Source organism: Chaetodon trifascialis, chromosome 5 (assembly GCF_039877785.1).
Source record: "Chaetodon trifascialis isolate fChaTrf1 chromosome 5, fChaTrf1.hap1, whole genome shotgun sequence".
NCBI lineage: Eukaryota > Metazoa > Chordata > Actinopteri > Chaetodontiformes > Chaetodontidae > Chaetodon > Chaetodon trifascialis.
In genome coordinates, this window is record NC_092060.1 from 10,170,476 (window position 1) to 10,193,193 (window position 22,718).

Genomic DNA, 22,718 nt, shown 5'->3' on the forward strand with positions numbered 1-22,718 from the left:
AGAAGTGGCCACGGCTTTGGAGCAACAGGTGAGCTTCTCGGCACCTCCCCTGTCTTCCCCAACGCAGCCTACTAAATATAGAAATTATGCTCTCTGATAATTGGGGGCAGACAACAAAGTCGGCTGTATTTCCACCCTCCTCCTCCTCCTGCTGCTGCTGCTGCTGCTGCTGCTGCTAAGTCATATCCCCAGCTGACAAACAGCAGACCTGAGATCAGAGTGTGAGGGCTTGAGTGCTGAGGGAACACCTGCGCTGTCTGACCGGACTGCGAAGATAGACACAGAAGATCACTGACTTCCACACCTGCCCGTGGAACCATGCCACACACGCACGCACGCACGCACGCACGCACGCACGCACGCACGCACGCACGCACGCACGCACGCACACACATTTGATTGGGTTTCCTCGAGAGCCCTTTAAGGCCGCTGCTGAGGAGGTGATGAAAGTCAGGGAGCGTCCATTAAGCGTGTGAGACGGCCCTCCAGAGTGGGTGCCGATGAGGGGTTTAAGTGTTTTCAGCGAGGAGCACAGACCACCTGGAGGAGGCGGAGTAGGGTGAACAAAAGCATCTGTCTCAGGGCCAGGTAGACTCCAAAAACATCGGTTAAACATGTGCCAAAGAGCACTTCTGGGCATCAGGTATCACAAGTCAGGATTTCCATCGTGTTTAGAGAGATGACCTTCAAAATGTCAAAAGGGGGGCGGAGGAGGGGGTTACGCTCTTAGATTTGCACAAAGTCTGCTTTTCATGGCCACAACTGAGACTTTAGTCTCTTTGGAGGTATTGCAATGACAAAAAAAAGGTTGCAGGCTGCAGGTCAAAGTCTTGGACAAACTACTGTTGCAACACACTGTGTAGCTGGGAAGGATGGGATGGTACATGACTGAAGCACGCCCTGTCCATCATTTTCACGCTCGTTAACTTTTCTATGGGGCTACAGAAAGACGAGCAGTGACAGTATCTTTCCAAAAACAAGCCCCAGAAGCTTGTTTCATGTTGTAAGAGGCTTGCGTGTGTTCAGCCGGTGGACGGGGGATGTCCACGTGCACGCAGGTTATAATACACTCTGGGACGCTGTCATTAATCGACGACAGAAGCGCGTTGATGTTCAAGGTGTGCAGGTGGGAAAGTCCCACAGTATCACAGTGCAGACAGGAGAGAGCTGGCAGAAGGGTTGACTCCCTGCATCGAGAACACCCCCACTGGCTCGCCATCACACACACACGCTGAGATCACAGGCTGAGCTTTCATGCTTCAACACAGATCTTCCCCCAACCGTGGAGGAAACGTGCACACATATGAGACAGTGGCCTTTTCAAAAATAAATGACTAATTCAGCTGCGTTGCATCTCTAATTCCATCATGCTTCTGTTAGTTCTTCTGTTGTTAAGAATGATGGGACAGCAGAGCAACATGACAAAAGTCACAGAAGCTCTCTGAAATAGAGATGTCTGGGCCACCTTGACTTCCACCATCCTAAAACTGTCAGCAGAGGTTACTTCATCCTTATCGCTCTGACCTCCACTTTTATACAGCAGCTAAAGCTGCTGGGCCTGAGCTAAAGGTCACATTTTATTTGGCCCTGACCGTGTGGTTGCACTGCCTTTACATTCAGATGATTCAGGGGGGAAGCTTTGAAGTTTTATGCGCACATCAGGTCTATGACTCTTCTCTCAGCATAATGGTGTCCATAAAGAAAGACAACATTGGTCTCGTAAGTGCATTTATATGTTTAAACTCTGAAAGACGAAAGCAACCTGTAAAGTACACTTTTTAAAAATAAAAATAAAAATAAATAAAAAAATTGCTCTGTTAAAAGTAAAAATGTGGATTTCTTAAAGGGACATTGGTTATGAGCGGACACAGAGAGCAACTAGCAAAATATCTTTATCGCTGATCATATAAGTTGACAAAAAAGCATTTTGATCATATTTTGAGCAATTTATTGTTTGTATTATCAGTTTGTTGACTTAAGATTCCTCATGTAACACATGTAACAGTAGCTTGGTTAGAAGTTAGAATTAATATGTCAACATTACAAAGATTTTTTAAAAAATTGATTCACAGTCGCCATGTTGTGATTAAATGTATTTCAGATGTGGGGATCATTCCCAAATTTTGCCAATACGTTTGATATTTGTGGTCATATTACAGTATATCACTAGCTGAGCTTTGTTCAGAATAAAAGACATAATGGTACAGTGTCTCAGTCTTTATATAATCGATACAGTTTCTAGTGGTTGTTCTATATTGCGTGTATCTAACTGTAAAAATATATTCTCCAATAAATAAATATATAACATAAATATATGTATCTAAAATGAATAAATAAATTGTTACATTTTCTCTCTTTTCAAACAGGTCTACACACAGGTAAGAAAAAAAAACAGAATTCCTTCAACGTCCTTCTGAACAAACTACGTCTCTCCGTTTCATGATAGTACACATTCCCATGGACCCCACGTCAGCTGACGTCTCCGTCTGACCAGAGGAGATGCTCGCTGGACATCCAGCGCCGTTTCCTATTTGTCTCCTATTCCACGCAGGTACTTTTTAGGGTCGTCCGTCCTCTAAAACAAATGACCCCCTCATGCCAAGTGTGCAGACATTCTAGCCTGTCTTCCTGGCTGCTGAGACATGGCCCGTGCATTCCTACAAGAGGCCCTGGTGTCTTCATCCCTGCTGGTCGAACTGCTGTCCACCAGCCTGCACCGGCCACATCCCCACGCCTGCGTCCCTCTTCTCTTCTCTGCTCCCTGCCTGCCAGGGCTTTAGCAGCTATTCCTGATCTGGACCAGGGCTCCGGGTCTCAGCTGTGTCCCAGGATATCCCTGTACAACTCTGGCACACGGTCAGGGTCCACAGGCCTGGGCAAGAAGTGTGTAAATTTCTGGTGCCGCCTGGATTTAGTCCCATCCCTTGGTGTCCCATCTTTATTTAATGCCACAAAATAACGTGTCCCTTTGTCTCCGTGTTTGTAGAGGTTGGAGGAGTATGTGTTGTACCAGTTCTCCTCAAACTGCTCCCTGAAGACACATTCAGCTGTGAGCTTATCCTGAAAACAAAGTGGACAACATAAGAGAAGTCCTGTCTTATGATGCAGACATAGAAAATAACAAGACACATGTCATTATTCCCATAAATTTATCTTCCACAAAATCAAATTCTAAAAATATCCAAAATAAAAAAAGCTCCCTGTGGATCATTGCATGGCCAAAAATGAGGATTTGGGCGAGATGAATAAGCAGAGATGGTACTTACAGAGCCATACAGCTCCCCTTTGTCGTTCATCCCCAGATAGAGTCCACTGTCCACCCCTCTAATGCTTATCAACCCAACAGCAAGGCTTATGAATTCCAAAATACCTGGAGAAGAATAACACAGTTGTTCAGTACAGACTCTGACAAAGATGAAAGAATATCATCAAATAAGCTTAAAAATTCAAATTCGTACAAGCACAATTAATACATTTTAATTAACACAATTATTATTATTTTCATCATTCTTATTCACTCGTTCCTTGATGCTGATTATTTTGACAAGTATCTGCTTCATTATAATTGTGGGCCACTTTCTATTGCTTTACATTTTTTTTTGATCCCAGAACAGATTAAATTTAATTTTCCTTATTTACCAAAACGACTGTGGTCCTTCCTCGTGCCTTGCACTGTGCCATCCGGAAGTATTTCCAGATGAAAACCAGTCCTGCAGTATAACTGTCTCCTCCTGAGAATCCCTTTGAGGTGCGTTAAATCCGCCGTGGTGCTCCGGGACAGCCTGTCCCCAGGTATGAGGTGCTCCCCCAGCAGCGTCGGATTGTCCCCAAGAGGGGTCAGCAAGAAATGGGACCCGACCTGTGCGACACCATCGATGCCGTGCAAGACGCCTCCAACTTCCCCCAGAGCAGCAGCAGCAGCAGCCATCGCGTCAAAGCTCAGCGGGTAAAGTTCAGTGAGGAGGTCCAGATGGAGCGCTCTTGCGTAGTAGACTACCTGGCTGCCGCTGTCACTTACTGCATGTTTACGTCCACCTCCTCCGGTACTTAGCACATGTACGAGCACACGTTTCTCTCCGCTGACATGAAACAGTCACTGAATCTCAGCTGCTGGCTGGAACGATTTCTCCTTCTTCTCTTTTTCTTCTTTACCGCCGCGTTTTCATCAGTTGGGGGTGGCTCGCTGCAGTTGCTGCTCACGTAGCCCTCATGTTGCATACCTGTTCGCAGCGGATGGTGATGCCTCAGGGGAGCCGCGGAGGAGACACGGCGGAGACGAGGATTCAGAAGTGACGGCTGAGTAGACGCAGCACTGCAGGTACAGGAGCTCCGGGAAAGGTTTGCGCTCAAAGTGGCAGGGGTGGTGAGGCAGGTGCAAAACCACAGGACGAGCAATGGGCGGGGCTGCCACAGTTCAGACGTGCCCTGGCAGGGATCTTTTCCCCTTCTCCCAAGGCATAAAATAAGAGACACGGGAAGAGAGAGTTGATGGTGCGCTGTGGTCTTAAATTGAGCGCTTATATCACTTTGAATGCAAATTAAATCAGTAAGCACAAAATGTATGACACTTTACATCAACCCACGAGAGATGAGACATAAGTCAGCCTCTGTTTCCATGTTTCTCTAACATTTCCTTCACTCTCACCAGTCAGACGCCCTTTAATCCCTGAGCGACTTGAAATACCCACGGCATTTCTCGCGAGCTCGGGGCAGCAGGCGTCTCGAGCTGTTCTGTGTGTAACCGCTTACGACAGCACAGTGCAAACAGCCATGGCTGCCCTGCGCAGGCTCGTACTATCACTCGCTAACAGCTCCAAGTCAGGGACGTTTACGGCGCGGAAACAGCAAACACCCTCGAAGGCGACCAAAGCGCTGAAAGTTACCGCAGCGGGAGCGTGTGTCACCGCCGCGGCCGGTGTTGCTTATTACTGCTGGCCGCTTGTCGACAGGCGCTGCGGACTGAAGCGCCACGTCGAGGCTCGACTCTTTCATCTGGCGCTGCCATCAGTTTGTGCCACCGACAAGGTACAGTGGGACATTTGTCAAGCTGTGCGGCGTTAGTGGCGACACTCGGCTCACACACAATCATAAGAAAAACACCTGAAAATGCTTCCGTTTCATTGTCAGTTTGTCTCACGTGAAAGGAGCATCTGCATTTCCATCATTAGGCTACATGATGTACAGTGCACGCGAAGCTACGGTGCGTGAATGTATCGTCACCACGCGGAGCTATCCGCGACCTTTGGTGCTGAAATGGCAAAATGGTCAAATGCAGTTCATAGATCACGTGACCTAATTGCTGCCACAGATGAGCGTTTTGCCTGCTTTTCTCCATATATGAGGCATGACCTTTAGAAAAGGCAGAGAAAAGAGAATACGTATGTATCCTCTAAGCTGTATTTACATATTTTAGGTGCTGTTCAACATAAAAAGAACAGCTGACTATGTCATGTGATACAATAGCATTAGCAACAATTGTTATCTGTTGGCGGCCTTTAGTGTAGCCTGTGTCTTTTCCTCCAAATTCTACTGTATCAGAGAGTTTTTGTTTCACATCAATGGTAATTTTTGAGGCCAAACCTTTTGATGGTGTTGGTGCTTTAACATGTTTCTGTTATTTCAGGAGGTGGACAAAATATGGCTACAATAATGTCAGAGGTAGAACTCCGACTAATGAGTATTTTCATATTTGTCAGGATTTAATTGACTAATGATGATTTGTGTAGTCCAGAAAACATCATAAACTAGTGACATCGCAACTTCCCAGAGCTCATTTTGACATCTTCAGGTTGCTTGTTTTGTTCAATCAATAGTCCTAAACCCAAAGATATTCAATTCACTATGATATATAACAGAAAAGCAGCAAATCCTCACATTTGAGAAGCTTAAACCAGTGGACAGTGTTTCGACTGAAATGACTGAAATGATCAGCCGATTCATCTTAGTCATTCTGCAGAAGTTAATCGGCCTCTAGGTGGATATCTGATTAATTGTATCAGCCATTCACCTACCAAAATGTCAAATATTTGTTGACTCCAGCTTATTTTTTCTATTTTGCATCATCATGGATTCAAAACGTGCACCGACTTCCAAGGCTGAAGTGTCAAAACTCCAGAAATATTTAAGGAACAAAGAGCGACTTTATTGTGAGAGCAATGTTTTCGGCTTGTGACCTTCATCAGGGGCATCATAAGACACATTGCAAAGAATATTTGTTCAAAACGGCACATTTTAAAATGATCAAATTATGAACTTATGATTGCCACTTTGCCCATAAACAGTGATTAATAACTAGAAAAAACATGGAAAGTAGAAAGTTCAAAGTGTTGCTAATGAGTTTTCTTTAAACTGAATGATGACTTATCATTCAAGCACTAATTTTTAGCTTCGCTGGGTTCTTGCAGAACAAGTGTCATTTTTTGCATGTCAGATGTTCAAGCTATGTTGTACCGCCACTGTACAATGTGTATTTGACTCTATTAGCCTACATACCAGCACTTCTACACTAAGTCTCTTAGCTCAGACATGTGCTGACATTGTTGACAGGATTCTCACAGATCACAGGGGATTTAAACAAATAATGTAAACCAGGTCTGGTTTGCACTCATAGCTACAGAAGATTCCTTGTTTCTAATCTGCGGGTCAGAGAGAGGAAACCTTGACTGGTGTCCACAGGCAGCAGGAATCCAGGGACGCAGGAAACTGGACACTGGGACTTGGCGGAGGGGCTGACATTTGATGAGAGGTGGGGGTGGTTAGAGGGGGTTTAATGGTTAAGCAGAGGGGGGCACACATTCCCTGGGTGTTTGCTCTGTGCCCAGTGGACCTGGCACTGTGCCACCCAACAGAGAGATCCACTCTGTCTTCACCAGTCCAGCCTTCTGATCTGGCTGGGTTTGAACAGTTGTAGGGACATTATCTGGTGCTCAGGGATGAAAAATAGGGCTGACATAACATGCGCCCCATTACTGAATTAAAGCTTGGGCCTCTTTGTTGTTCCATGTGAGCGAGGCTTTTCGTGACAAGAAAAGCTTCCGTGGATTTCATAAAAAGCATCTTTCAGACAGTATTATCACTGTTGATATGATTTGCAATATTTCTCCAGGTTCATGTGTGTGTGTCTGTGTGTGTGTTCTTAGGCCAGGACCTATGGCCTGGATGATGGAGACGTGTACATGTCGTCTTATGAAAACAGATTTCGCCTGTTCAGTACGGTGGAGCACGAGGGCCAGCTCTACATGACGCCACTCAACTTCATCGAGTCCATCACTTTGAATGAACCCAGGAGTGAGTGCACACTTAGTACTCACCTCGTTCCCACAATACTATGCCATTGACAGAAATTTAATCAACAGCCAGTTTGACAGGTTCTAAAGTGTGAGGATTGTCTCATTTTCTGACTGTCAGAGAGAGGAAATAGTCTCTAATTTGGTATACTTATATTTTCTTATATTCTTTAGTGTTAAAATTAGTTCCAGTCATTTTGAAGGGAAGGTGGCAGCACATTTTCCCTCATGAAGACTTTAACAGCTGCACTGCAGACGCTGCACTGCCTCTATAAGCTGTGTCTTTGTAGCCGTGTGAGGAAATCAGCCACTTTTGTCAGCAGCCATTTGCTTAATTACACTTCCGTCAAGTCATCAGGTAAACCTCTGCTCCTTCATCCTCCAGTTGCTTGAGATTGGAAAAAAAAAGTGTGTTGTTGTTGTTCCCTGGAACTTGTTGCTGAGGGCCTGCGAAGTGTCATTGGACAATAAGTGGTGGCTTGAAGAGCTTCAGTCATAACACCTGCATAAAGATAGACATCTTTACCAGCAACCCCACTTTTATGGCTCATTTATGTGGCAACAAGCTCGCAGAGACCCAGAGAGACCAAACAACTTAGCATGGTTGTCATAAATGTAATGATAAGACGTTCTGATTACTGGGTTTTATTATGATTTAAGGTGTGTGGCCTGCTGTAATCTTTTAGATATGGCTTCTCTAGCATCTGATGAGGAAGGCAAATAAAGAGCACTAATGCGTTGGCATACTGTGCGTCATTCTTCGATGGTGGCTAATGGCTTATGTGTTACAAAATAATAATCATGGTGTTTTATGGGTATATTGTGGCTATAAAAGAAGATGTGTTTTTGCCATTCTTAAAGGTGTTTAGGAAGGCCTTGAACATGGCCATTATGCATCACTGATGGTCTTAATTTCAGAGAGAAGACATGGTGGCATTATGGCCTTTTAGAAGTGAACCATTTGAGTAAAAAGTTAAAGTGCTCAGTCTGAATTATTCATACCAGATCCATAAGTGTTTGCAGGTTATGAAACATTAATAGAAAGCATCAAATACATGCCTGCACTGAGGACAACATCCCCTTTCCTTTTCACATGCTCACTCAGACGCCTCACTTTCGTGGGGAGCAGGCCATCACATGACAATCATAATCCCAGCCTTAGACACAGGCTTTAAAATGTGTCAGTGGAGGGTTATTGTCACTGTTATCGATGTGATTTCTCCTTGCCAGTTTTTTTTTTTTTTTTACAACACCTGCACCTTATCTGTTGCTTTATGGACCATTGGAATGCGTTCATGGAGATACACAGCTTGTGTTTCTGTGTTTCCACATAAACACCTGTTTTCACTTTTGTTTCCCGGTTCTATATTCCTAATCCACAAATCACCATTTAACATATTATTGTAAGTCAGACATCATATATCGTCCTCTAACCGTTCACCTTGTTTTGTTTAGGTAGGAGATCACAGAAGTCCCTCACAAAAAAGGTGAGCAGAATCTCCTCTTCATCCGTGTAACACCTCCAACAAGCAGTGCATTATGTTGTGATTACCTGGGATTTAGAAATGAATGAGTGATTTGGGGATTTTCTTCTATTCTCGCAGGAATTAGACAAGATGCTGGCTGATACGCCGCCTGTTTGGAAAGGATCATCTAATTTGTTTAGAAATCTTCGCGAACGAGGTGACGTAACCCACTTGATGTATTACAGCTCTACACATAAATCCGTTAAATTTAAGTAATTCCCCTTCATGCTTGTATTTTTCAAAGGCCCTCCATGTCTTGTTCAGAGTGTGCTCTGTTGTGCATGTCAGCCTCATATAATCCACAGCCATGAGTGTGTTGTAAATACTAATCTTATCTCTCCATCAGTCTGGTAACAAGTTGTAGATTGTTCCCTCTGCAGGAGGGAACGGCCCATTGATAATATGCACAATGATCCTCTCTGCTTCCTCTATTAAAAATGCGATAACTACTTTTCCTGAAACTATGTCATTATAGGAATTATAGGAATTGTATTTTTGGAAAGGAGGGATCTCCTTGGAAGAAAAGCTAATTTTAAACCTGAGTAAATAAATCATGAATTATTCATTTATTTTTCTGATCCATATGTGTTGAATTGTGTGTTTGCTTGTAGAACAAGTCACATATTTGCATGTTTGACTAAGCTGTTACAGGATACTCTAGGTTACATTAGAAATTATTTGGAATGAATAAAAATAAAGGCTAAAAATCGATTGTGCTGATTAGACTTGATAAAGTATTTGCATCATTTTGCAAGTTAATTGACATTCACTGCACAGATATATGGAACCATATATGAGTAATGTAGTAATGTAGTGGGAGCCGTCATGAGAATCTCATTTTCCTTGAAGCACCCTGTGAAATGACTGCACTCTTCACCTGCAAACCTTAATTCACAGCAACGTTGAATGAAGAAAATGAAGTTGTCAGTGTGAGTGAATATTTTTTTTATTTTCCCACCTGGGCCTGCACACTCCCGCTCAGTAGGTCATACGAGCCAGTAGAGCATCAGATCTCACTGTTCTGCTCTCTACTCTGTTGCTTTAGCTAAGTGCCAATGCTGGGATTTGGGGCTTTTAATCCTGCTGTTAAACGTTGCGGCTTTGTCAGGGAAAAAAGGACTGGATTGATCTGTGAACAAAGCGTTGCTTTAGAGAATGAGGGAGCTGTTTGAACCCAACTATGTCGAGGCATGTCCCACTGGCCACCCCCCTGATCACCACGGACATTATGAAGCCTAAGAATGGCATTGGATTACATCTCCGGGACTGCCACTCTGTATGAAGTGTTTCTGTGGAATTCTTTGTATTGTCTAACAACATCTACTTGAGCTCAGAGGCTCAGAGGCAGGAGGGGGGGGGGTAGCTCCCTCTTGGAGTGAAGGTGTGTGGTATTGGTGAAACATGGCTGGAATCTTAAAAGTTTTTTTTTCTCTCCTCAACCCATTTAAGCTTTAAAGGCTTTGAAGCCAGAGATCTGTTGTCATTATAGGGCCGTACCTGCCAAACAGAGAGAGCCAGGGTGAGGAGATGGAGCGCTTTGTCGTGGGGGATTTTTTGATGAACTTTGTCGAATGGCATGCATCACTAATTCTCTGTTCACACCTCAGATTGTACATGTGTTTCACTTGCCTTTACATCATCCTGTTAGCAGCATAGTTCCAGCCCCTAGAGGAAATGTAGAAGCAGAGTAAAAATGGCGTTTTTGTTTGCTAGCTTTGTTTTCCTTCCCTTGAGTGTTCCTCTTTCTGGAAATATCTCCCCGCAGCAAACCCTGTACCTGAATTCTTTTCCCATAACACCAAGGGCAGTCACCCAGAACTATCTGTGCTCAATTCTCTATCTTCCCGAGCAAACAAAAGCTTGGGAATGCTTTCAGAGTCAGAGGGGAGAAGCCTCCTGAGTCGACTGAGATGTCTCCTGACACATACTCTTCCCTTCTCCGTGTCACACAACAAAGGGAGCTGAAGGACACGACACAAAACCTGAATCGGCCATTCTCAATCAGTGACAGATCACTCGAGAATGTACTACACCTTGTTACCCAAACACGATCAGAAGCCGTAGGCCTTAAATTTGTTTGGGTTTGTGTCCAGATAGGTCAGCTCAGTTGTAAAGCCTATGTTTGTGTGAGGGGAACACCAAGCATGAAGTAAAAGGCACCTTTTAAGATGTTATCAGTGAGCGCGAGAAGATTACTCTTGTCTGAAGGCGTGCACTGTTTCCTTGGACGGCTTATTCATCTCAGGCGGACGACTTTGAACATCTGCAAACACCTTCAGCTAACTGGTTAATGCTGTTTGATGCTGTCTTGTGTGGAAAAGGGAACATTTGGGTTTTTGTTTCTCGGCTTGACAAATCTTTCTCTTTTTGTTTTTTTCTTCCAGGTGTCATCAGTTACACAGAGTACCTCTTCCTGCTCTGCATTTTAACAAGTGAGTAACTGGCTTGAGAGGACGTATCTTGTAAATTAAAAGGTGACTGTCCAATGTCAATCTTTTCTGTTTTTTTTCAGAGCCCCACGCAGGCTTCAGGATTGCTTTCAACATGTTTGATGCGGATGGGAATGAAATGGTGGACAAAAGGGAGTTCTTAGTGGTACGAGCCTCATCTTGGTAATCAGAAATAGTAAAATGCATTTGATCCATTTCTGTCTGCATAATAAATTTTCATCTTCATCTCACCAGCTGGAAGAAATTTTCCGTAGGAAAAAGGACAGAAAGGAAGTTGCCGAAGATGTGCAAAGATTTGACCCGCAGGTATGAGTTGCTTCCAGATGTCTGAACACTTATTAAAGCTGCTGTAATCAGTGTTTTTTTTTATATTAACAATGGAACTAATGACCATGAAAATGGAAGACAAGCTGCTGGTAATTATGAACCCACAGAAGAGTATCATTCCCCTCATTTTTAGCTTTTTTCTTTGCCTCTTAAGCTCAGTGACAGAGAAAGTTAGCAACTAGCAAGCTAAATGCTAGATGGCTTGTTGGAAGTTTGTGAAGGATAAAGCAAATCTAAAGCAAGGGTGAGTATTGGACTTACTTTTGTCAGGTGACAGAAACATGAGTCTAAATGACTGCTAATGTCTCTCATCTCTATTAACTAATAACTGTCCCTAGCATGCTCCCTATAGCAACTTTCTATGTCAGGTGTTGTACTTTCAGCTTTGTCTGCTGCCCTCATGTGGCCCAAAAAAATAATAATTCGAACCTTCATTAATCAGTTTGGAAAACAGCACAACACACTGTAAATACAACAAGGACATCCAGCAGACACAGAGCAGCTTTAGCATCTTCTTCTAGCTATCTTTGTCTTTTTGCTGTTTGGTGCTGGGCAGACAGTGTACAGTAGTGTAGGTTAATCAGAGCTTTGTTGTTGAAAAGCTTCCTGTTGCATCGATCAATGCATCAATGAGAATGAAGTTTCAGGCTGGAAACCCAAAACAATGAGCTGAAAGACAATAAAAGGCTCCACAGATAAGGACAAGTGCCACGTTTCACATAGCACACAGCCCTTTAATCCATTGTTGAAAAAAAAAAAAAAAGATTAGTTCAGCTTGACATTGCCCTGAATCTTAAATATAAACCAGTGTCTAACATGGCATTACATTATATGACAGGGGTTTTGCTTGCAGCACTTGCACTGTTCCTAGAGAGAACGCAGGCTGCAGAGAGGTGAATGTGGCCATACAGGGTAAAACATGCCTGAGGCTTTCATCTCTTTAGGGCTGTCTTCTGCTGCATGCAGGTGGATGTAAACAGGCAGAGCTGAAAAGAGCGATAAAAGCAAGTCTTTGAGGTCTTATCTCACAACACAACATGGAGGAGCTTATTCTGCCGGGACAAACGTTAGCATCTCTGGACGGTCTTGCATTAATCTGAAGCCCGTATAACCATCAAAAAGATCATTAGAATGGGCACTCTAGATTTGGAAATATAACGATGCTTTGCAAGAAGACAAAGCTGAAGATGAAACTCTGGGCGCATTCACAAAGCTTCAGAGTAGGAATACTGTAAGATTCTTGGGTGGCTGGTAAAGTCACGACATATAAACTTGACAGCTATGACTGAAGAATCAATCGATAGCTTACGGACTCATTTCCAACCATCTTCCTGTTCTAAAATACTTTGTGAATTATAAATGAATCTTCTCTTTCTGCCCTCTTTTTGTATTTCAGAGCGTGCAGCTGTACGGTCATAACAAATCCCAGCCGCACACTGTACGTATTGTTCTCTTTCCCTGAAGGAAAATGAACTGTTCTGCTTGTTGCATGTGCTTTTGGCATGCGCTCTCCCTAACCTGAAAATGTTTTTGCATAGTGAGTTAGCACGGAAAACACACACGCATCTCAGGGGCTGACACCACCCGTATTTGTGTCTGTTAACACCAGATAACCTCATTCAAATTCACTGGAATTGAAACACACCTTGTGTACTTCAGCATTATCTGACATATTGTCTTTGTGTGTGTGTGTGTGGCAGTGCAGGGGCTGCACCGCAGATGATTTATGTACTCGCCTTTTGTCAGCGTTGGGCGAGAGATTCCACTCCAGAAAGCTCTTACCTGAAGACTGACAACGTTTCACCCAGACCCCCATGTTTTATTTTTACAGTTTCTTGAGGAGTGGTATTCGGGCTCAGGTTACCTTTTGTGTTGGGTTTGACCATGAAGATGCCCGTCAGAGAGGAAAAGCAGCACTGTGAAAAGCACTCAGCACACACACACACACACACACACACACACACACACACACACACACACACACACACACACACACACACACACACACACACACACACACACAGACAAGCCTACAGCTAACAGAGGGACAGACCCATCTTTTCAGAGTACTGTTTGAAGACTTCCCCTTGAGGTGTGCCTTTTTTGTTTTGATTTCTTCTGCCGTTCTGCAGGTAACTTTCCAACAAAAAGTTCAAAAGTCAGATCTTTTAAAGAACACATAACAGGCATGTCCTCAGTGCTGCGGTTGGGCTTTCCCCAGCGTATTCTAATTACAAGTGTATCAGGATCTTTTCATGGGATGAGATGGGAACAGCGCAGCGCATTAAAGAGTTGTTCCGTAATTAGCTGTGGGATCATGTCGTAAATCTCTCTCTCTGTGGTGAAAAGCGATAAGGTGCAGAGGAAGAACTGTTTTATCAGCTGTCTCACAGTCGCCCTCGGGCCCGAGAGATGGATAAAAACTTAATAAGATAAATAAATATTATGAAATCAAGCAAGCCATCCTTAAGAGCACATGTTGATGGCGGCTGGCTGTTTCTGGTCGGTTGAGTGCTGATGTTGCTTTTGAGTGAGGTGATGTCGAGACTTGAGAAAACATCTAGACTGAATAAATGATCGGTTGAAAAAACAGAGAGAGGCACCAACATGGTTTATAACTGCGAGTTAGATATCCTAGTTCTTCCTAACGACTCGGAAGACAGATTTCCTGTGATCTTCCCATCGCACATGACACCAATTACAAGAAAATTGTTGTTGACAGTTGTGTTTGAGTGTAGCTGTAGTTATAGTCATCCCATGGCAGCTGGGAGAGTGCAGGCAGCAGAGTAAACTGTAATAATAATAATGATTGGTTAATCCGAGATCAGGGGCATGACCTCATCAAGAAAAGTAGCAGAGTGGCTTCTTTGTTCCAGAGCAGAAAATGTGGTGAAACATTTTTTTGTGCATTTTAGTGTATTGGTAAAATGTGCACCATCATCTTTTATATTTAGACTTCAATCTCAGACCAAATCGTTCCAGAAAAGGTAGCTATTTAAAACCAGAACCCATTGCACAACAGTAGGTGAAAGGTGTCTGACAACCTGCATTTACCTCACAGCATAGTATCAAATGATGATGTATTGGGTGAGTTCAGTTACATAGTTAACCTGGCATGAATCACCCCTCAGGTCTCACGCCCTGCATGCTTTGGACATGTGTTAGCTACATTGGCTCAACGTCCTGCCAAGAGGCTGCATGCATCGCTGCACATCAGGCTCACGTCAGGGCTGATGAGCCTCTCAGATACACTGGTGTCAGCCCCCGTCTGTCTCTGCCGGTCTGCCTGTCTGTCCCTCCCGTCTGGCTTTTTGTCCGCTGCTACATACGTCTGACTCTTCATCTTCTTTCTCGTCTGTGCATCTCTGTCCTCCTCCCTGCCTGAGCGTGCATTCTACCTGCTGGTCTGCCCAGCTTCCTTTTCCTGATCTCAGTAACATGTGCCAGATGTATTTTGTCTTCTAACAGCTGTGCTTCACAGGTTCTTAAAAAAGACAGTCAGCATGTGGAGGCCCGAGGCATGTGGGATGTTCTCAGACGTGGCACGAGTCAAGTTCTGTTTTCTGATCTCACTGAGGTAGCCATGCCGTCATCAAGTTCATTCTTCATTACTTTGGTTATACAGTTATTCAGTGCAGCAGGTCCTCACTGTCCTTACTTGTTTGTTTCTCATAAAAGCTCCTGTAGGTTCTGAGTTAGCGAGCACAGTGGAACAACTTCTTGATTTATGCATCTCTCTTCTTGCTAGTAAGAGTATTTACCCAAAGAGAGCTCCTCTAATATTTCCTCTGCAGCATGTTTAACGAATGTGTTGCATGGCACGTGTTTCTACCGTGCAGAAATGAGAAATGCCGGTTTGGTTTCAGGCACCATGAAAAATTAACCATTAACTCTGAGTAATTATTCAATAGCAGAATCTGGGTATGGCCATTAACTAACGTCTTTACTTAAAGCTTTCAGCATGGTTAAATAAATGTCATTGTTAATGTTTACCTGCTGTTACCATGATACGCTTGTATGTAACAAATCAGCTCGTCCTGGCGGCTCGAACTGAGATTTTGTGCAGATTTACTCAATATTTGACTTAATCATTGGTGTAATGTGGTGTGCACTGTGGGTTTCTCTCTTTAGTTGACTATACTGAACATATCATGTCTGAGGTGGATATTTAACAGAATGAGGACTCATAATGCAGTCACTTTTTCCTATGATAGGACGAGAAGACAGAGACGACGCTGCTGGTGCATTTCTTTGGGAAAAAAGGGAAAGCAGAGTTGAAGTTTGAAGATTTTTACAAGTGAGTTGAAAAGGCTTTTGTCTGCTCTGTCATAAATCATGATGCCCCTGAGAAACTAATTATCTCACATCGCAGTGTGATATGGCCATTGATGATTTTCATACCATCTCTCACAGATAGTGAGATAGTGATAGTGTTAGTGGTTTTGCTGGTGAAGACGTGAAGTGTTCTTTTGTGCATGTGAGTTTCTGCTGGTGGCATTTCCTGTCAGCAGCTGCTGTCCGTCTCGCTCCTCCAGGTTCATGGACAACCTGCAGACAGAGATGCTTGAGATAGAGTTCCTCTCCTTCTCCAAGGGCCTGCCCACCATCAGCGAGGAAGACTTTGCTCAGATCCTCCTTCGCTACACCAACGTGGATGACGTCAGCACGTATTTGGAGAACGTGCGCCACAGCATGCCGGACGAAAAGGTGTGCTGTCCCTTTGGATTCACCCTGTCATCACATGTCCCCTCTGACGGCTCCCATCCATCATCTTAAAGTACAAGGGGTAGACAAAATAAAAGTAACACCTGACAATATGATGTAATCCAATGTAACATCAACAGGCTACAACAACTTGTAGGACTAATGAAAATGGACATTTTGTCTCAGAGTATGTAAAGTAATAGTTCATCAGTTGGGAAATTGATTTATTAAGCATCGGTCTTGTCATGTAACTGTCAGAAGGAAAGTTAGGATGTATTTCCCCTAAAAATTTCAACTATTTCTTTAAATTAATTAGTTGCCTTCACAGCTGTTGAAGCAGCACGATTTAGAATCTGAACCCCACTGACAACAACTAAGAAAGACAACAATACACAAAGAACATGAACGACAAGAAGTTGGCCTAAGCTGGACTAGAACTAGTTTATAACTTGTTCAGCCATCACAGTGTAAATTTGAGGATAACAGTACACACTATCAGACAGTTTCTCCTGGGAGGTATTCACAGCGTTGCACTCGGTGGTTTGTGTGAGTGTGGGAGTATTTTAGTCCTCTGTTTCTTTGTCTACCGCTCTGGGAATTAGCTGCTGAGTGAAGCATCCTCATTTTAGCTTTAATTTGTTTTTCCTCTTGGCACGCTGACCCGCTCCTCAGCCGCCTCGAGTAGCCTGTTGCTAGATCTCCATTGATTATCAAGTGGGTCTCACCATTAGGCTAAGAGATATTTTATGGCCCTCACCTTGTTAAAACAGCAAAGCGTCACAGATTAGTCATTACTCCATTTGTTCGGCTGTGTGTGTGCTGCCTGTTTGGCGGGGCCCCCGGTGAGAGAGGGAGCTAGTAGCTGCGGGATGGTTGAGTGGAGATCAATAGGCTCAATGTTTGAGTCATCAGCCAAGCCTGAGATGTTTGGGGATTCATCACTTTTGTTGTTTTTGTTTATTCAAGTATCAGGTTAATCTGCTTTAGAAAAGTCTGCAAACGGCCTGACCTCTTCCCAAAAGCTGCGATCCTCCCCCCGCTGCTGACAGCTCAGCGTGTCCATACTGCACGGGGAAAATCCAGCAATGTATACTTTGTCTGTTTTGGTGTGTTATCTATCTGATGGCTTCAAGGTCCCACACGCACTAAAGGATTCCCCGCAGGATGAAAGGAAGCAGATTATGTGTTGTGTGAATTGTAGCACTATCCTTTTGCTGGAGTGTTGACACATGCAGCCGCTTGCTTTATGTGGCACTTTATAATTTCTCACGTTGCGTTTCACAAGCTTTATGTTTCATAAATAAAGGCATTGTTTATTGTCATTACCTCTTTGCAGGGAATCACCTTTGAGGAGTTCAGGTCCTTCTTCCAGTTCCTTAACAACCTGGAGGATTTTACCATCGCCATGCAAATGTACAACTTCGCCAACCGCTCCATTGGCCAAGGTAAAGTCTCACAGTTTGTAGACACATACTTTAACTTGAGTCAGTGGATAGTTTAACTGTTTTTCCTCCTCGTGATGTGACAAAGTCTTGGTTTCTTTCCTGCGTGTGTTTGCAGTGAAGTTACATCACATGTCCAAAAGTATGTGGACACCTGAACCTCGGTGTCTGCAGGTCCCTTTTTATAAATGTTGGTCCTTAAATGTGATTAAATAATCTTAAAATTTTATTTGTGATTTCTTAATTGCCACAAACATTAGATCTAATTTCACTCATCTGTCTTTTAATTTATTTAGGTCACAATGAGTCAAACTCTTTTGCATCAAAGTCCACATTTCAGAACTTTAAACCTACCACTGTCATTTTACTTTGTTCCTGCACTTACCTGTTGACAAAATGTAGATTAACTTAAGTCAGTCTAATAAACATATTGCTACATAAGACCTTCCTCTGCACAGGACCACAGACACACAGTACTACAAGAGTTTGAAACCGTGCTGCAGAGATTTATTCCCATTCAGCTCCAAGAACATAAGTCATGTCAGACACTGATGGTGGGCCTGAACCCCCTCAGGTCAGGTCTCTCCAGGCCAGTCAAGTTCCAAACTCAGAAAACCATTTTTATGGACTTGATCTGTTCATGGGGACATTGTTATGTTGAAACAGGAAAGCTTCTCCTCACACTGTTGCCACAAAACTGGAAGCACGCTATTTTCTGAAATATCATCGTATGCTGTGGCATTAAGATTTCCCATCATCCAAACTCGCTCAAAATGTGAAAAACAGCCACAACTGAGGAGTATGTGGAAAGGCGCGAGTGTATTTGCTATGGTTTATATCATTAAGACCTCATACCACAAAAATGTCTGAAATAATCCATCATACAACTGTTGGTTGTCCAGTTATTGCCACCCTCCAAACACTGGTGTTACTGTGATTTTAGTTTTATTTCATACTGAATTGCTGAAGGCAGCATTTAGCTCTGCCATGGTCTAAAGTCTGCTCCCATCCTAGGTCATTTATTGTTCACTTCTCACCTGATTGCCTGTGTTATTTCCTTCTCAGAGGAGTTTACCCGAGCGGTCTATGTGGCTACAGACATCAAGCTGACCCGCCACTTGGTCAACACAGTCTTCAAGATCTTCGACGAGGATCACGATGATAAACTCAGCCACAAGGAGTTTATCGGTGTCATGAAGGACCGGCTGCACCGCGGCCACGGGGTGAGACATAACCATTTAAGTGCCATCTAGTATCTCTCCTTATTGAAGGTGACAGAAGACGCGGCCCCACTCTCCTCCTCCCTCATCAGTCTGGGAGAGCAGCCTCTCATAGTGTAGATGAGAAGTAAAGCCGCACTGATGTGTTGGTGTCTGGACTCACAGCAGCACTGATGTGAAAGATACACGCACTGTCAGCCTTTGTCAGCGACTTCTTAATGTGTAATCTGTCAGGGCGGACGCCACAGAGTGCTCAAACATGGACACATGGATGCAAAATCAAGTCAAATTGAACAGGATAAAGGGAAAAAAGGGCAAATATGTGTTGGTGCTGAGCACGGAAATACATGTTTGTTTTCAAAACAGAGCACTTTTGCACAATTAAGTCTACTTACGCAGCTATTAGCATCACAAACACCACATTTCCTGTTTAACTACAACTTTAAGTAAGCACTCATTATGCCTCTTTTCTCTTAACACTGTGGTGCACTTAAATACCTCCATACCATAATGTCTAAATTACACTCCTGCCACTTTCTATTACTGAAACACATCTCACCTCTGAGGCAGCGAATAGTGAGGTTTGTGAAATTATACCGCCATCTAGTGGAACATCATGAAATTGGTCTTCTCATAGTATCTCTCTCTCTCTCTCTCTCTCTCTCTCTCTCTCTCTCTCTCTCTCTCTCTCTCTCTCTCTCTCTCTCTCACACACACACTCACAGGGTGTAAGAGTGGAGGAGAGGTTCACCTCTTTTAAGTCCTGCATGAAGAAGGAGCTCTCAGGCAAATAGGTAAAGTCTTTCTTCATACTGTGAAACTACATTAACTCTGTCCCTATCAGAGTTTCCAGGCACACTATGCCAGTGTATAGTCGGTCTTTTCAGATGTGTTTGGAGGCCCTCACTCTGCTCTCCCGCAGCATTAAGTTACACTGTAATATTAACGCCTGATCAGCTGCCACCAGATACCAGCTTAAGTCTGCACACATGAGCAGTGAGCAGTGCAGTTTAAAGCCGTATAAATGTTTCAAAGGAAATGCACCTCTTGGGAGAGGGCTTGATAATCTTCCCTGATAAATCTTTGCAAAGGACTTGATCTGTATGTCTTTGCAAACGGTGCTGCAAAATTAAAAATGACTCTTTTAAGAATTTTGTGCAGTGAAAACTTAATATTCCAATTCAAGAAGAAGAAGAAAGAAGAAGAAACATACTTTATTTTATCACACACACAACATGCACAATGCACACGCCATGCTTCATGAAATTATGTCTCCGCGTTTGACCCATCCATCGTCTGTCCTTCCTCCGCGGCAGACCAGGAGTGGTGGGCTGCCAGCCGACAGCGGCGCCCGGGGACCCAGTTCTCCTTCGTCACCACTGGTCAGGTGGTGATCTTCTTGCATGTTTTTAGTGGGGGTACATTATGGAGGATACCCCAGGTGAGCACCGGGAGAACATGCAAACTCCACACAGAAAGGCCCCTTTCCTCGAGCAGCAGGCACCAAAGGCATGGTGGAGGACACGCCACCAGCGCCCACAGCGGGATTCGAACTGGGTCCTTCTAGCTGTGAGGCAACAGAGTTACCACTTGTGCCACCGTGCCACCGAAGACAGCATTTATATTTTTTGACACCTTATCAACAGTTAAAGAAAGATTTTGACATTCTGGGAAACGGGCTTATTTGCTTTCATGCCAAGAGTTACATGATTTGCGTGTGTGTTAAGAATAACATACAGTCAGCAGCTGGTTAGCTTAGCTTAGCTTAGCACATAGACCGGAAACAGCTCGCCTGGCTCTGTCCAAAGACAACAAAATCTGCCCACCAGCACCTCTGAAGCTCGCCAGTTAACATGCTATATCTCCTTTGTTTAATCTGTACAAAAAACAAAGTGTAAAAACAACGATCTTCTCATCTAAGAAAGAAGAGAAGCATATTTATTAAAATGTTGCAGTTTGTTTAACTTTAATCGTCAGCCACTATAACTTTGATTTTCTGCCATTTATGGTGATTGTTTTACCTTCTGCTGCTAATGATTTGCCATGTGTGAGCTCTGTGCTGGGAATACTTATGACGTTATTTTTTAAATTTAAGTAAATGAGCAAAATCTGGCGATATTTGGCAGAACTATTGCTGGTTGCTGCACGTTGTCTGTGTGCTGAAAATCCCCAGCTGTAGTAAATCCTGCTGAGGACCCAGGTTTATTTCTGCATAACTGCAAAACTACTGCAGCACTTGTGCTCCATGACTGTTTGATTAAGAGGTGTAAGAGTTCCTGTTTCTCAGTAGTTGTGCTCTTGTTTCTCAGTTCTCACTTCTGCATTGTAATACGCAAGAAAGAACTGAGTGCAGTTCTAATGTGAGAAGAATATAGATTATTCATCCTGGTCTGCCTTCATGATGGCAGACTGTGTGTTGGCTTACATTTAGAAAGTATCACTTGTATTTATCCTTTTCTCTCTGCTGTCACCAGGTGAAATCCCATCATCTGTGCATGTCTTACAGGCTGGACGAGCTGTGCCTCCTCGCTGCTTTCTACAGGACACAAGGGTTAATGCATGCTGCAGCAGAGTTTTAAAATAAACACAAACAGGATGTGGTCAGCCTGATGGGAAGCTGTTACAAGTGGTCAAACAAACACGAATGACCCATTACGGACTCACAGTTGCAGGACTAGATTGGCAAATTAGACTAACTAACTTGTCTAACAAGCTCAGAAGATATTGATTATTATTATTATTATTGATATTGATTCATCTGCTTGTAAATATATTTATCACTTTATGATTGCTAACTGATTTTATTTATTTATCTGAAAGTCCAATGATGTCTTATTGCTGCTCTTCCAGTGTGGTCCTCCTTTTTGTCCTGAGCCTGATTCTGTACGGCATTATTGTTCGCATACTTTGTCCTTCTATCGGCTCTGCAGCCCCCTGCACGGATCAGCTTAGAACAGCACCTCCCCTCCTTCCTTTCCTCCCCCCTGTCCTCCTCCTCCTCTCTCCCAAAGTGCTGCAGTTAAAATCCTCCAGGATCCCTCAGAGCCAGCAGGCCTGAACAAACTCACTCAGTCGTTGTCTTTTTCACTGTTTAACTACAGGCAGCTAACAGTGTTAATCATTTCTTGGCTAGTAAAGACAAGTGTTATTTTAATACCACTGGCAGGGAAGACCTCTTTATAAATAAATATGCAGAATATTGAAGCCATATGTTTGTTCCACTCTTGGGACACTCATCTTAAATTATTGTTGGTTTTTATGGAGCAATATATTAAACTGACCTTCCCTTTAGGCTCTTTAAGAAAGACTTTACACTATATCTTCTTTCTAGAAATCCTCACTTGTCCTACTGCACACTGTGTTACTGAGGAATTCTTGATGAATGTCGTTTCCCTGTGTAATGTTTGCTTTGGGTGGAGTTCTGTACTGCAAAAAGAAGATATCAACATGTTACAAGCTGTACCACACTATGGATTTGTATTTGACTCCTTGCTGCTTTAGCGTTGGATGTTTGATTTAGCTAGTCTACCTCTGGAAGAGTTTTGGAAACTTCTGGCCTTGTTTCACTCTTTTAAGTCAGACCTCGACTGTTACACTGACGTTACATTACATTAGATGCATTTATAATGACACGGTGAAGTAAATGTAATATAAAATATATTGGCTATTTTTTGCTCTCTGTCTTCCTCTTTGTCGCACACATGCTAACAGTGTCTTGCTTTGTTGTCAGCTAATAAAGTGTGAACCTCTCGCACTGTCCTCG

General features: G+C 43.4%; 2 protein-coding genes across 3 annotated transcripts; one reads left to right on the forward strand and one right to left on the reverse strand.

Moving 5' to 3' along the window:
- Positions 1–1,929: 1,929 nt before the first annotated feature.
- fgf20b (fibroblast growth factor 20b) lies at positions 1,930–4,238 on the reverse strand. Its single transcript, XM_070962574.1, has 3 exons — positions 3,640–4,238; positions 3,267–3,370; positions 1,930–3,060 (listed from the first exon to the last, which is right to left on the reverse strand). The coding sequence occupies exons 1-3, from the start codon at positions 3,926–3,928 to the stop codon at positions 2,815–2,817; spliced, it is 639 nt and encodes a 212-aa protein (XP_070818675.1). The 5' UTR covers positions 3,929–4,238; the 3' UTR covers positions 1,930–2,814.
- Positions 4,239–4,706: 468 nt separating this feature from the next.
- LOC139331198 (calcium uptake protein 3, mitochondrial-like) lies at positions 4,707–22,716 on the forward strand. Of its 2 annotated transcripts, XM_070962572.1 has the most exons (15): positions 4,707–5,025; positions 7,140–7,287; positions 8,742–8,773; positions 8,891–8,969; positions 11,197–11,244; positions 11,325–11,407; positions 11,497–11,568; positions 12,986–13,027; positions 15,071–15,166; positions 15,804–15,886; positions 16,125–16,296; positions 17,630–17,738; positions 18,801–18,958; positions 19,681–19,749; positions 21,430–22,716. In XM_070962572.1, exons 1-14 carry the CDS (start codon positions 4,771–4,773, stop codon positions 19,747–19,749), a joined length of 1,446 nt encoding a protein of 481 aa, XP_070818673.1. In that variant the 5' UTR covers positions 4,707–4,770; the 3' UTR covers positions 21,430–22,716. The 2 variants fall into 2 exon arrangements, with proteins under 2 accessions (XP_070818673.1, XP_070818674.1); XM_070962573.1 differs by lacking the exon at positions 15,071–15,166 and having other exon boundaries at positions 4,735–5,025; positions 21,430–22,714.
- The last annotated feature ends 2 nt before the right edge of the window (positions 22,717–22,718 follow it).

Coding starts and splice junctions, on each gene's coding strand:
- LOC139331198 (XM_070962572.1), top strand. CDS start 4,771: ATGGCTGCCCTGCGCAGGCTCGTACTATCACTCGCTAACAGCTCCAAG. Junction 15,887..16,124: donor AAGTTTGAAGATTTTTACAA/GTGAGTTGAAAA, acceptor TCGCTCCTCCAG/GTTCATGGACAACCTGCAGA. Junction 18,959..19,680: donor GGCTGCACCGCGGCCACGGG/GTGAGACATAAC, acceptor ACACACTCACAG/GGTGTAAGAGTGGAGGAGAG.
- fgf20b (XM_070962574.1), bottom strand. CDS start 3,928: ATGGCTGCTGCTGCTGCTGCTCTGGGGGAAGTTGGAGGCGTCTTGCAC. Junction 3,371..3,639: donor GAAGGACCACAGTCGTTTTG/GTAAATAAGGAA, acceptor ATTCTTCTCCAG/GTATTTTGGAATTCATAAGC. Junction 3,061..3,266: donor AAGGGGAGCTGTATGGCTCT/GTAAGTACCATC, acceptor CTTTGTTTTCAG/GATAAGCTCACAGCTGAATG.